The 13,839-nt window shown below is 42.7% G+C and overlaps 1 protein-coding gene across 1 annotated transcript; it reads left to right on the forward strand.

Moving 5' to 3' along the window:
* The first annotated feature begins 1,444 nt into the window (after positions 1-1,444).
* LOC113201026 (vomeronasal type-1 receptor 4-like) lies at positions 1,445-2,344 on the forward strand. Its single transcript, XM_077801962.1, has one exon. The coding sequence runs from the start codon at positions 1,451-1,453 to the stop codon at positions 2,342-2,344; it is 894 nt and encodes a 297-aa protein (XP_077658088.1). The 5' UTR covers positions 1,445-1,450.
* Positions 2,345-13,839: the final 11,495 nt, after the last annotated feature.

Here is a 13,839-nt window from a genome sequence, read left to right on the forward strand (position 1 = left end):
TGGAATAGGCCTTGAACATGAGGGGAAGTGACATCTGTGTCCCAGAAATGGGCACCAACCTATTTCAGCTGTGGGACTTTGGAAAAGTGCAGGGAGGGCCAAGAAATGGGAAACTCAGACACAGAGACTTGGCTGGTGATTCACTTTCTTATTATGAAAACTTCTTGTAGAATAATTAAGCTCCAATTAAAACTGAGATGAGGTCTGAGCCTCACAAACTTAGTAATTGTGGAGGGAGAGGGAGAGCCATGCTTCAGGGACTGGTGTCCACAGGGGCTAGCTTCTCCCTGACAGGTGTCAGCTCTGAACACTGGAGCCTCTGTGGTGGTTAATTGCAGGGAAAAACTTCAGAAACCCAGAAGGTACAAATGCGACCTTGAAAGCTGCATCTTGTCTAAAAGACAGCCCAGAGCTTGTCTGCAGCACAGCCACCCAGGTGAGTGGACCCTAGGATCTGACTTGCTCACAGGCCCAGGGGACATCCCTCAGCAGTCAAGGTCTTACTCTGTGACTGAGCAAGGGGGTGGCTGACAGGGTCTGAGCCCTAGGACCTTCCCTCTTCTTCTGGTATTTAAAGGTATGACCTTGGCCAGGAAGATGAAGGGGTCTTTTACAGCAGGTGCCCCTCAGCTATGGTGGGGCCACTGTGACCCTGTGTGCAAGATCTGAGTTCAGCAGAGAGCTCTGTGGTGGGCCCTGAGGTAGAAAGTTAGAAGCTTTTTCTGCTTTTAGAAAATTTCAGTTTCTTCCAACTCCATGTTGTCCTGCTGTGACTCTCTGCATGCTTAGGTTATATGATATTCTGTGCCTAGTTTCTGGTGTATTATTTTGTTTCTAAGACACAATGTTTCACTTGCAATTTTGTTTCTCCTAATCGCCGTGTGTTTAATGAGAAGGCATTTTGTCTCCAACCAACCTGAAACTGTCTGTCCTCACAAGTAACATTAGACCATACATGACAGTCACATTCATTCCTTATATGTCTGCTTGTCAGAGTGCCTATTAAAACAATAAGCATTCAAAATTGTAGTGTCTCTTATTGCATTTCAGTATGATTTCTTCTGTTTGCTTGATATTAAACTTTCAAAAAAATTTCTTTGAGTTTAGTTCAGTACCATTCAGCAAAGAACACCTCTCTTATATTTTATATCTTTGCAAATTTTCTGCAGAATGGATGCATGTACCTCCGTTGGTGTAAGGATTTATTCCCAGGTGGGGGTTATACATCTCTTTGAATGCAAGACCTTTTCCTTTTTTGAACCGGTTACTGTATAATTGTAAAACCAATCTGGAATAATGCCATTTTGTCTTCTAACATTCTTCTTTTTATTCTGTCAGAATGAAAGAGAAGTGAGTTATATGACTCAGAAGAGCCTCCCAAATGTGATACAGAGCTGTGTAGTTTGGGAAGATGGCAAGAAGCTGAAAATATGAGAAAAAGTATGAAGAAATGATTTTGCATCTTGTCAAGGGGATAATCTTCGTGATTCTAATAGGACTTGGAGCTGTGGGGAACATTTTTGTTCTTGTAAACTATATGAGCGTGTTTAGAAGCACTATGAAATCTATACACCTCATTCTCATCCATTTGGCTTTTACAAATATGATAACACTTTTTTCAAAAGTAATGCCAAGGACAATTACCAGTTTTGGGTTGAGAAGCCTCGTAGGTGATACAGCCTGTAGGATTGTGGTTTATTTTGGTAGGGTGGCCCGGGGCCTGTCCATCTGCACCACCAGTCTCCTCACAGTGGTCCAGGCCATCTCCATCAGCCCCAGAGCCTCCAGGTGGAGGAGGCTGCAGCCCAGGTCTGCATGGCACATACTTTTCTTGTTGCTTTTCTTTTGGCTACTCAATTCCTTGATAAGTATGAACTTACCTTTTTCCATAAAAAATATCAACAATATGAACACATCACAAATTATTAGCGGTTACAACTATTGTTATTTCCACTCACAAAACTTGATAATTAGATGGATTTTTGTTGTTCTCATGGTCCTTCGAGATGCTGTGTTCCAGGGTGTCATGGGCTGGGCCAGTGGCCACATGGTCTTCCTCCTCCACAAGCACCACCAGCAGGTGCTCCACCTTCAGACCTCCAAGCTCCTCTACAGAACCCCCCCTGAGGTGAGGGCTGCGAAGAGTGTCCTCCTTCTGATGCTCTGCTTTCTCTTCTTCTATTGGGCTGATTGTTTTATGACTTTATATGTAACTTTCTCCGTAGAGAAGCGTTTCCTAGAAGTAAGTGTTCTAGAACTGGTGGACCTTGGCTATGCAATCCTCAGCCCATTTGTGCTGATTCACAGGGATGGACACCTGGCTGAATGTTGTCGTGCTCAGTGAAGGAGAATCAGATTGAGAAAACATCTATTCATTGATCTTTTCAGTAGTAAGTTTGAAGTAATTCTTAGATTTATGTTGCTCTATGTGATGGAAAAATCAAGTTAGGGTACGTGAATCACATAGAGGCAGATTTCCAAACCACAAAGCTGGTGACAGTCCTATGACAGATTTCATAGGAAGCTTATTAAGTGTGCTTTTTCTATATATCTAGGGAACTATAGATATTTGCAGATTTACATCCATTGTAAACCTCAAACTGTATTGATATGTATTAATATTTAAGGTATATTTTTATGATTAATAGAAAAAATTTTCAGAGTCATAATTTTTAAAAATAGATTGGCGGGCTGGGGCTATGGCTCAGTGGTAGAGCACTTACCTAGCACATGCGAGGACCTGGGTTTGATTCTAAGCACCCATATAAATAAAGTTATTGTGTGCAACTATAATTAAAAAATAAATAAACGTCTTAAAAATAAAAATAGATTGTAACAATGTACTTACCTGTGTATTATCTACATTATGAAATCTGTAAGAATAAAGAGACTTAAAATGTAGTAGTCTCATTTGATAGAACAATGAATGGATACATAATGGAAATAACTCAGCTTTATTTTTGTGATTTTTGAGTTCTATCTCAGAATTTGAATGTATTTTTCTCTAATAAATGAGGAGTTGGTGTTGATCACAAATCATGGCTTGTCTCAAGACAGTACTGGTTAGCATCTCTGTGGTGCTCGATATTGTCTCCCTGTCTTTAGATACCCACATTATATTCTGATTCAAAATGAATCAAACTTAATTTTCTGTTTCATGTATTCATGTAGAATGCACAGGTATGGCCATAGGTATTTGATTGATGCTATTGACGTATTAATCATTGTCTCTCCAAGTCACCTGAGCTGCTGTGCCAGCCCTCTCCTTCACATCTAGGTCATCCTCTACCTCTTTCTTACGGCACTGTTTACTTTTGGATGTTTTAATTCTCTAGGAAGATATGCTCAAGGCCTTTTCTTGTCCTTTGTTTGTCCCACCATGACACAGATTTAAAATAATCTTTTAATGTTATGTCATACTCCAAAGTTAGGAGTTTATCTGCTTGGTATGATGTTGGCATCCTTGAAAATAAAGGGTGCATTACTGTTTCAGCTCTACAGTTCTCCTGGGACAGCTGTCGCTTCAGTCTCGCACAGGGAACAGACAAATTGCTCCATCTCTGATCAGTTGTGTTGTAAGGACTCAAGGGCAAGCAGTGCAAGTCCTGGAATTGCAGTTAGGAAAAATGACATGTGAACGTGGAATCACAGGATTAACAACTGACAAATACCTAGGTGAATAATCTCTCTGAGCCTCACAATTCTGATTATTTTCCGTTATGGTAAACATGGCCACTGTCCCTTGGTGAATCAGTGCCTCCACATGCCACATGTGCCCTTGGGATCCGATGGTCCCCTTTGTGTTTAGGGATTCTAGTTCAATGCTAGCACTTCCCAATTTGATGTTGAGTTGATGGCCATGCAGCAACAGTTTGTCTCACATGCTGAGCGGTGCTCATGGCTCATGACTACTGGAAACAACTTATCAAGGTTTGCCTGGATTTTATTTTTCCTACATAAATATGTTTTTTCTTCACTTTCAAATGTGGGGATTGAGTTGAGAAAATACAACTACGTCTGAAATCATAATTAGAAAATAATTGAAAAGAATGAAGCACATGACTGACATTTTTACACACATGTGGAGTGTGAATGGAAACACTGGCTGCTGGGACACTCTGACATGACTGGTAGTGCATTGAATTTCTTTGATTTTGCAAATGTCAGTAGGATTTTCAAGTAGTAAAATATGAACAGTGAGATGAACTCTTCATCAGTTGTGCCTTAGAAAACATACATGGTGTTTATTGTAGAGATGACTGAATATTTTCCTAATTTTGTGCAACAAACTTTCACATTCAGTAACCCAAAGACTTTATTATAAGGAATTGACACAGTAATGTTTATATGCAGATCTGTGATTGCTAAAAATTAAAACAAATAAATATTTTGAAAGCATCCAGAACAATATATGAAGCAAAATTCATCAACGATTCCTAATTGATAGTGGATTTCATACAAAGATATGGGTCAGAGAAAACTTCATTGATCACAAACAGTAAATTCCTCCTCTTATTGGTGGATTCAGAAATATTTTGGGTCTCCTGCAATTATGATCAGTTAATACCCAGTGTCAGGTGATCATTGAAATGTCTGGTGGTTCCCTCCTTGCCGTGACCAGTCATTCTATTAGGTGAACGTCCGTCTCACTGGGGAAGAGTAGGAGGAAGGGGTCAGTGTGCTCTGGCAGTGCAGCAAGGTCCCTCATGGGCAGCTCCCTCCCCCTCCACACAGCAGCTCTGTGTCTGCAGACTGGCTCCAGGATGGGAGTTAATGGAGGAGCCATGAAACCTGTTCGAGATTCAAGTCAGATTTCCACTCAGAACTGTTGGGGTTTCACTCATCTACTGATCCAGAAAGAATTGAGAACTCCCACATGTGTTATTTCTGCAGATTTCATGATCAATAGATCAATGCCAAAGATCTCTCTGAGTCTCAGAGTTTTGATTATTTTCCATTTTGGTGATCATGGCCACTGCCACTTGCTGAGTCACTGCCGTCACACTGCATGTGTGCCCTTGGGAGCTGATGGTCCCTTTGTGTTTAGGGATTCTAGTTCAATGCCAGCACTTACCAATCTGATGTTGAATTCAGGGCAATGAACCCACATTGTTTACCTAGGATGCTGAGCTATCCTCATAAATTTCTTAAGCAAATGTTGTTAAAACTAGATAATCACATGCCAATATGACATTGGGCCACAATTTGAAACCATACACAAAACTGAAAATTCATCGAAGCTGACATTTTAGAACTCCTCAAATGCAGTATGTGGAAACACTCCTTGACTTTGGTGTCTTCACTGAGTTTTTGGATATGACTTCCAAAGAAGAAAAAAATCATATATATATATATATATATATATATATATATATATATATAATTACCCAGCACGATTATGTCAAAGTAAACACATTCTGCACAAAACGGAGACACTCAAAACATGGATAAGCCTGCCATGGCATGATATCCACATTTGATAACCATGTGACTTGTAAAGTTTCACTGACCAAATTATGTGAATCATTCACACAGGGGGATAAAATAAAAGTAGAATAAACGGATTAAAAGTGCTCAAGAAACGTCAATAATATTTTCCCAAAGAAGACCTGCAAATGTCCCAAAAATACATGAGCAGGTGCTCAACATCACTAACCATGAGGAAATTATAAATCCAATTTAGAAAACACAACCTCACACCTGTTATATTAGGTTCTGTGTGTGTGTGTGTGTGTGTGTGTGTGTGTGTGTGTGTGTGTGTATGTGTGTCTGTGTGTACAGGGGACTTAAGTCACTGGCAGTCAGTGAATGAGCAACATCCTAAGTCTTATGTTTTTGTATTCTGTTTTTTAAAGACAGGGGTTCAGTGTGTTGCTTAGTGCCTCACGATTGCTGAGGCTGGCTGTGAACTCTTGATCCCTCTGCTGTCGCCTCCTGAGCCACTGGGATTCCAGTCATGGACAACCATACCCAGCTAGCTTGCTTCTTAACTAGGATGGAAGAAATAATCATTGTTAGTAAGAAACTGGAGATAAACCATTTTGGATATGGAAAAGTGACTCTGGATATTATGTCTGCACTGTTGTTGAGATCAGTGTTCCTTTCCCACTATGAAAAGTGTATGGATAGTCCTGAAAAATTAAAAACACAACCTAATCCATCTTAGGCAAAAAGAATGAAGTAGGAGGCATTACAGTAATTCAGAGCTCAAAATATAGCATAAAGTGCTATGAATTAGGGCAGCATGGTATTGGCATAAAAACAGACACTTGTAATGGAAAAGAATAGGGAGGCTAGAAGTAGGTCGTGCATCTACAGTTAACTGAGTTTCAATAGAGGTGCTCTGAAGGTTTCTTAGAGAAAAATCAGTCTTCTCAATGGATTTCTCCTGAAAAATTGCCTATTCACATGGAAAAATATGTCTGTAGACTCTTTCTTTTATAAGCTACAATATCTATTAAAATGAATTAAAAAAATAAATTTAAGGTATGAATCAACTAAAGTAGTAGAATAAAACCAGGTGAAAGACTATGACATTATAATACACAAGGATTTTTGTGCAAGTCAGCAAAAGGAGAAGAAACCCAAGAAAATACTAGAATACTAAAAATACTTCTGCACAGGAAAAGAAAAGAATAAAACATAGGGAAGAGACTAACTACATAACAGTTGAACATATTTGGAAAGTATGTATCTCACAGGGGGTTTATATTCAATGTATGCAGAAGAGTCAATAGGAAGAGCTGTTGGTGTAGATTAGTGGGAGACCATTTGTCAGTGTAGACAATGCTTTGGGTTGGATCCCAAGATATGCAAACAAACATGAAAAGCAAAAATCAATAACAAAATACACAAACAAATTCAAAGGCTACAACAAAGGGCACTGATTAAAAAGGGGCACTTAGCCTATAGACAACTTTCCCAAAAGACAATTTACAAATGTTCAATCATCTTAGTAGTTATCAGGGTAATGCACGTACAAGCCTCAAAAAGACAGAAGATAACAGGTTCTGGTAGAGGTGTGGTAAGAAAGGAGCCCTCGCCCACTGTAGGTGGGAAGTGAAAAAGTACAGATATTATGAAATCTGTGGGAGAATCCAAAAGTTAGTAACAATAAAACCACCACATGATCCAGAGATCCCACATTTGGTTTAAATCTAAAGAATATAAAATCATCATTTTAAAGAGACACCTGCAATTCTACATTCACTGCAGCAGAAAATAGTACAAAGAGACAAGCACCACAAGGTGTCAATCAAAGGTGGAATGGGAAAATATTAACCTCCTAGAAGTGGAGAGCAGAACAGTTAGCATCAGAGTACTGGGGTAAGGGAAGGATGGGGAAATGGATAAATGGTTCATAGTTACCAGGTTTATAGGAGCAGGGAGTTCAGGTGGGATATGATTCTGCAGTATTAGTGGGTAATGGTCATGCAGTGTATATTTCAGAAAGCTGAGGAAGATAGTTTCCTTGTTTTCAGTATTAAAATATGTGTGTGTGTGTGTGTGTGTGTATAGATATAAATATTTGAGGTTATGTGTGTGTGTGCATGTGTGTCTGTGTGCCTTGATTTGAATATTATTAAATGTATATATGTACACAAACAGCTCATGGTACTCAAAAATATGTGTAAATTAGGTCATTTAAATAACCAATAAACTCTGAGAAATTCAGCTGTCAAGATAATTAATGTGATGCATATTGTTAATTGTATCACCAGTATACTATGAGATTCTGGTATGGGCTTCTTTATTTGGAAGGGATCAGAAGGACTACAGTCAGACCACCTGAACATTCCAGATCTCACTGAAATGGATGAAAGTTGAAGATGAGCAAGGTCACCTTGATCTTGTGCCTTGAGTCACATATGGGTGGACAGAGAGAACTCGTGAACTGTGGTCACATAACTGACAGGAGGAAGGGTGGCACATCATCACCTTAATGTGAGAATCATCAAGTTTCAGAGCATATAGGTGTTGCCATGCAAACACCCTCAACTTGGTGAGCGCCCAGAACAGTGTGCCCTGCTTTGACCAGTGTCTGACACTGTGAAGAGAGAAGTTTCCTTCCAACTTCCATTTACTTGGTGACACATTTGCTTCTGGGACGCCTTAAATGTTCTCACCACCAGGTGCTCTGGATGTCTGACCTGGGGCTGTAGGACTTGGTGCTTGTCCTGCTGGGTCTTGGTCTTGCTTTGGGGCCAGCCCTTTTTTTCTATGCTCCTATTCTTTCTTTTTGAATTGAGAACTTTCCCTCAGAGGTATTGTCTGAGGATGCATGGAACTTGCTTTTGATTTTTCCAGTGGCTCACAGCCAAGAGTTTGTCTTCAGTGCTAGAGGTGCTGGACATTGGAGCACTGCTCTAATGGGAAAGACATGGGGCTCTTGGAGATGGACTGAATTTTGCACTGTGAGATTGGCACGACAATAGAGGGCCGGGATTGGAATGCTATGCTTTGTGCTTAGAACTCATGTCAGGCAATGTAGGACTGTTCAGAGTTGTGCCTGACTCAGTCAGATGGTGATTGGGTCATGAGGGCTGGAATCTTCTCATTGTATTAGTCCATTTGATAGATAAAAAATTTGAATGTACTACTGGCTGCTCACTATAGCCTGGTGTAGTGTGGCAAGTAGAATCATGTCACCTGGGGTGTGGCATTGGGGACTGTATCTGACCCTGGTTTCTTCCTGTTTTTCTTTGTCTGCTTCCCCGATTCCATGAGTTGAGCAGTTTTCTCTGCCTCCTTGATGTTTCTGCCTTGCAGTCAGACCCTGGAGTACAACTCTGAAACCATGGGCCAAAATAAACCTTTCCTCCTCTGAGTGCACAGGTAATCCAGCACCTAGGGAGCTGAAGCAGGAGGAATATTAGTTTACAGAAGCCTGGGCAATTTAGTGAGACCTACACTCAAAATCAAAACCAAACCAAACCAAACAGAACCAAAAAAGAAGTAGGAATGTGGCTCAGTGGTATACAACCCTGGCTTCATTTCTCAGCAATGCAATAAATAAATAGAAATAAAAGATAACACAAATATAAACACAAAGCTTTCCTACTCTAACCTGTTCTCGTCAGTTAAGTTGGTCATAGTGATAAAAGGTGTGCGACTTCAGAGCTCTATGTTTATAGAAACGATGACATCAGAGTTTTGTGGTTAGTTTTCATCACAGCAAACAAGGAAGAATTCACCAGCTATCTCTGAGAGAGACAAAGAGAATAAACTTACATAATTCTCTGTGGAGGAAGGATTAGTCACATGGAATCTCAGATGTGACTACTGACAGTGGACAGGCATTATGGTTATATCTGATCCCAGGAAAAGGGTGGCACATGCTCAAGAGGTGCAGCATAGTGACAGGGACATTCTGCAGGGCTCATGAGATGGGGAAGACCTGCCCAAATCTAGGCCTCCCACCTGAGCTGTTTAAATGTGTCCCTGCAAAAAAAAAATTATGACAGTGACAGGTAGAGATCATAAATATCCCAAGACTGGAGAGTGAAGACATGTTGCTGTGCTGGCCACTCTAAGCTACCTAGTATTCACATGTCTGGTGGACAAAGATGGAGAAAAACACATTTACATGATCGACAGCTGCATTAACACCACATAAAAGAAGATGTTCGATTGCAATCAATCAATCAATCAATCAACATCAATGAACTCTCGGGAACAATGCATTCGGTTGTGATTCCCACCTGAAAACCTTGTCATCATTCCCTGTCATTTTTTAAGATCCATCTGTCCTTTACCTAGGCCAGATAGGAGGGTCAAATGGAGACGTGGGATCTCCAGGCTTACATCCTTCAAGGCCTCCATGGGCCAGTCGTCTCTGTGTTCCTCCAGGGATGCGATGAGCAATTGCTTTTGCTCGTAATTTTCCTAGATAGAGGCAGATCTTGTCCAAATACCTCTGCTGTCGTCAATATTGTAGAAAAGTGAAGGCAGCAGGATTGTGAAAGGCATGAAGATGTCTGTTTTTCTTGACGTAGCCTAGTCATGTCAGCTCTGAGTATTCTTTTTTCAGGGAATTTAGGACTGTTTTATCATTTTATTGGTTCTTTTTGATGGCCATCACTGACGGTCCACTTCTACATGGGAAATCAGGGGTGTGGTGGGGTGTCCTTCCCTCTCTCTTTCCCTTCTCTGGGCTCCTGAGTACCATTAGCCATGGGGTCTCCCCCATCTAAAATCCCCTCAACTCCCCCATTGGCTGGCTCCTCAAAAACCTTTATCGTCTCACTTTGTCTCCAGTGCTCAAACCTTGCAGGCTCATTTTCTATTTTACCTCAGCCTGGCCCCAGTGTAAATTAAAAAGGATGATTCCTCCTGGCTGGAGAGTGGACTTTCAATCCCAGCACTGCACAGGACTTACAGAACTTCTGTCACTGCTGTGGCGAGTGGGCAGAATTCCTTATACGCAAACCTTCCTCTTCTTGCTCTCATCCCTCTGTCAGTCCTGCTCCTCTGCACAGGTCCTCCTTGTTTGCTGTCCCTGAACCTTGTCATCTTCCAATCTCAGTGATGTTCCCTCTTCTGACCCCCAGGATCCCCTGCACTTTTCTCACCTCCACCTGTGCTTTTCCTTCTCCTCTCCCAGCCACAGCTTCACCCCTCACAGGTGGACGTCTTCCCTGCTGGCCCCGTCCTTCGTCGCCCTTCTCCTGACCTCACATCCCATCCCACTCCCACCTCTCCTTCTCCTTCTTTCCCCCTCCTCACACGTGCTCTTTGGACCCTGCCCAGCAGACTTCTCAGGATGAATAGAGGCTTCTCCTGCAACCACAGAGAGTTTGTCCATCGTCACTAAAGTTGTTCTGGAGGAAACCATTCTCAGATTTGGCCTCCCCCCACTGATGCCCCCCTTTCATTTCCCATATGTCCCACCAGGCATCATCCACCCTTGAACTCTTCCTAGAAGCTACACACTCCCTATCATCCACAGTCCTCAGGAAAAGTTGAAAAGCCCATTCTCCCCTCAAATCCTAGCTCACTAACCTGTTCCTAGAGTTAAAAGAACTCTGGACTGTAACCCTTGGCCCTAATGGGTTTACAGCCACTCTCATTCCCCTTCCTTCCTTAGCCCTGTTGAACTTAGGTATGTCCTCCCTTTCCTCCTGGGGTCCACCCTGTTTCCTGAGTCCCCTCAGCGACCACTTTTCCACTCTTTCTCTAACGAGGCATCTGCTTCTTGAACCACAACCCTCCTCCCTACTGTCCTCCTGTCACCCTCGTCCCAGGGCCTGGGTGTCTCTCAGGAACCTCCATCCTTCTCTTTTATCCCCAAATGGACAGGACCACTCCAAGTTCTCCTGACGACCCCAAAGCCCCCAAGTGTGTGAGAAGACCCTCACGGATTCATCTCAGCAAGGTTAAACCGGCCCCTCCTTCCAGTGCCAAGTACTCCTGCAGCTTAACCCCCCTAAATCAGATTAACACGGACATCAGAGGAACCTTAAGTCCGGCCCTCTTGGTGCCATTACTGGTCTTGTGGTCACAACCTGTGTGTAGAACAGCAGGCTTCCCTTGTGCCACATCTTTCCTGGCCCAAGTTCAGGCACAGGTCTCATTCCTCCACCTACAAGGCACCCTCTCCAGCTTCTTTCTGGAAGGAATCTCCAATTTCTCTTCCTGAATTCCATTCTCTATTTGTTTTCTATGTGCTCCAAAATAACAGGCTATCTGGAATTCCAGGTTCTCAAAATCTAGGGCACACCAACTCTTCTTAACTCCACCTGCTGGAGGGCACACCCAACGTGCCCGTCATTCTCCAGTTTGATGCCTGCACAACCACCATGCCACAAAGTCGCATCACAGGGAGCTACTCCCTCGTTGGGACTGAGAATGTTTTTCCAACACAGATACGTGTGTGTCAGGCACAAACCAATGGCAGCTTGTAAAAGGAGCTCTGATGAGGCTTATCCTCCCCACTGTCTTGCCGTCACATTCACGTCACTACCCAGGAAGTTCCTCTCTCAAACTGTGTCCCCCTCAATTGAGGAAGTAGCCAACGTAACCCTTACCTACACCATCCCTGACCCTCAGAACCCACTCTGGGACCCACCATCAAGGCTGGGGTCTGGGTAGAGGGGCAGGGAAAGATCCAGCAGGAATCGCCAGATTATTAAGGCCAGCATCCGCCAGTCAGCAAGCCATGAGCAGCATAGCCCAGTGACCACAGCACTGCTAGCCCACACCTGGACCCCTCTGCTCACAGAGCTCCACACAACCTCACACGTCCTCCACAGTTCTATCCTCCTACACTTCTGACTGCTATCTCTGAGTCCCTCTTACCCTCAGCTCACTGATACAAACCCTGTCCCTCTCCATGGACTCCCATCTAGTGTCTGTTCACCACTTCCTGATGAAATCTCTTGGGACCTCTTCCTTCCAATGTCTCCTACTTTGGTGCGTTTCTCTGTTGGAAAGCGCCTGGGTTGGTTCTGTAAGTTGGCCCTTGTGAATCAATCTTGTGGTTCACTGTGAATACTGCTGTGAGTATTGATGCACTTGTATCACTGTAGTATTTTATTTTTAGTTTCTTTGAATAAATAGCAATGAATGGTGTAGCTGGATCATATGGTGGTTCATTTTTAGATTTTTAAGCAGTGTCCATGCTGCTTATCAGCATGTTGTACTAATTTTTAGTCCTGCCAAAAATGTACAAATTTCCATGTTTTGTCATATCTTAGAGAGAATCTATTATTATTATTTTTTTTTCTGGAAGAATGCCTTTCTAACTGGGATGAGATGACATCTCCATGTAATTTTGATTTGCGTTTTAATGATGATAATTTAGTATTTCAAGAAGGACAAGGTGGATGCATCTAGCCATTGGGTCCAACTTGATGTTTAATATACAATAATGAAAACTCTAATAGCAACGTCCTTGAAGGGCCAATGTGCAACGTTGGAGAAAAATGACTCCTGTCCTGTCCAAGTACTGGTTAGGGCTTGCTTGAAAGCAGAGTCCTGAGTTCTGGTCATCATGAACCACGTCCCTCTACATGTAAAAGGCCTTGAAAAATGAGGAAAACGGGCACTGTGGGTCTGAGGCCCTGGCCCATTCTGATTCAGCAGAGGACCTTTGGGAAGGGGGTGGGAAGGCCAAGAAATGGGAACTCACATACAGAAATGTGCCTGGTTGTTCACTTCTCACTGCACAAACTTTTATTAAAATAATTAAGCCCCAATTAAGACTGAGGTAACTTCTGAGTCAAACAAATGCAGTAATTGTGGAGGGAGAGGGAAAGTCCGTCTCGGGGGACTGAAGTTCTGCAGAGCGCTGCTTCTCTCTGACAGGTATCAGTGCTGAAAAGTGGAGTCTCAGTGGTTGTAACGGCAAGCAAGGGCCCCACAAACCCAGAAGGTACAAATACAACCTTGAAAGCTGCATCTTGTTCAAAGCACCAACACGGAGCTGGTCTGCAGCATGCCACCAAGGTGAGTGCACCTGAGGATCTGAGCTGGTCACAGGCACACGTGACATTTCCTAGCAGCACTGATGTGTGACTGAGTAGTGGAGTTGCTGGGAGGGTCTGGGCCTTAGGATCTTCACCCTTCTTCTGATATCTGAAGGTATGCACATGGGCCAGGAAGGCAGGGGCCATTGATAGCAGACATTCCTCAGCTAAGTCAGAACATCTTTGACCCTGTGTTCAGGATCAGGATGCACCCGAGAGCTCGGTGGTGGGTCCTGAGGGTAGAAAGCTAGAAGCTTTGTCTGCTTTTAGAAAAGCTCAGTTTCTTTAGCCTCTACGTTTTCCTTCTAAGACTCTATGAGCATTTGTAGCTTATAATATTTTTGTACCTAGTTTTGGGGTATATTTTGGGCTT

The sequence above is a fragment of the Urocitellus parryii genome, chromosome 8, assembly GCF_045843805.1.
Source record: "Urocitellus parryii isolate mUroPar1 chromosome 8, mUroPar1.hap1, whole genome shotgun sequence".
Taxonomy (NCBI): Eukaryota; Metazoa; Chordata; class Mammalia; order Rodentia; family Sciuridae; genus Urocitellus; species Urocitellus parryii.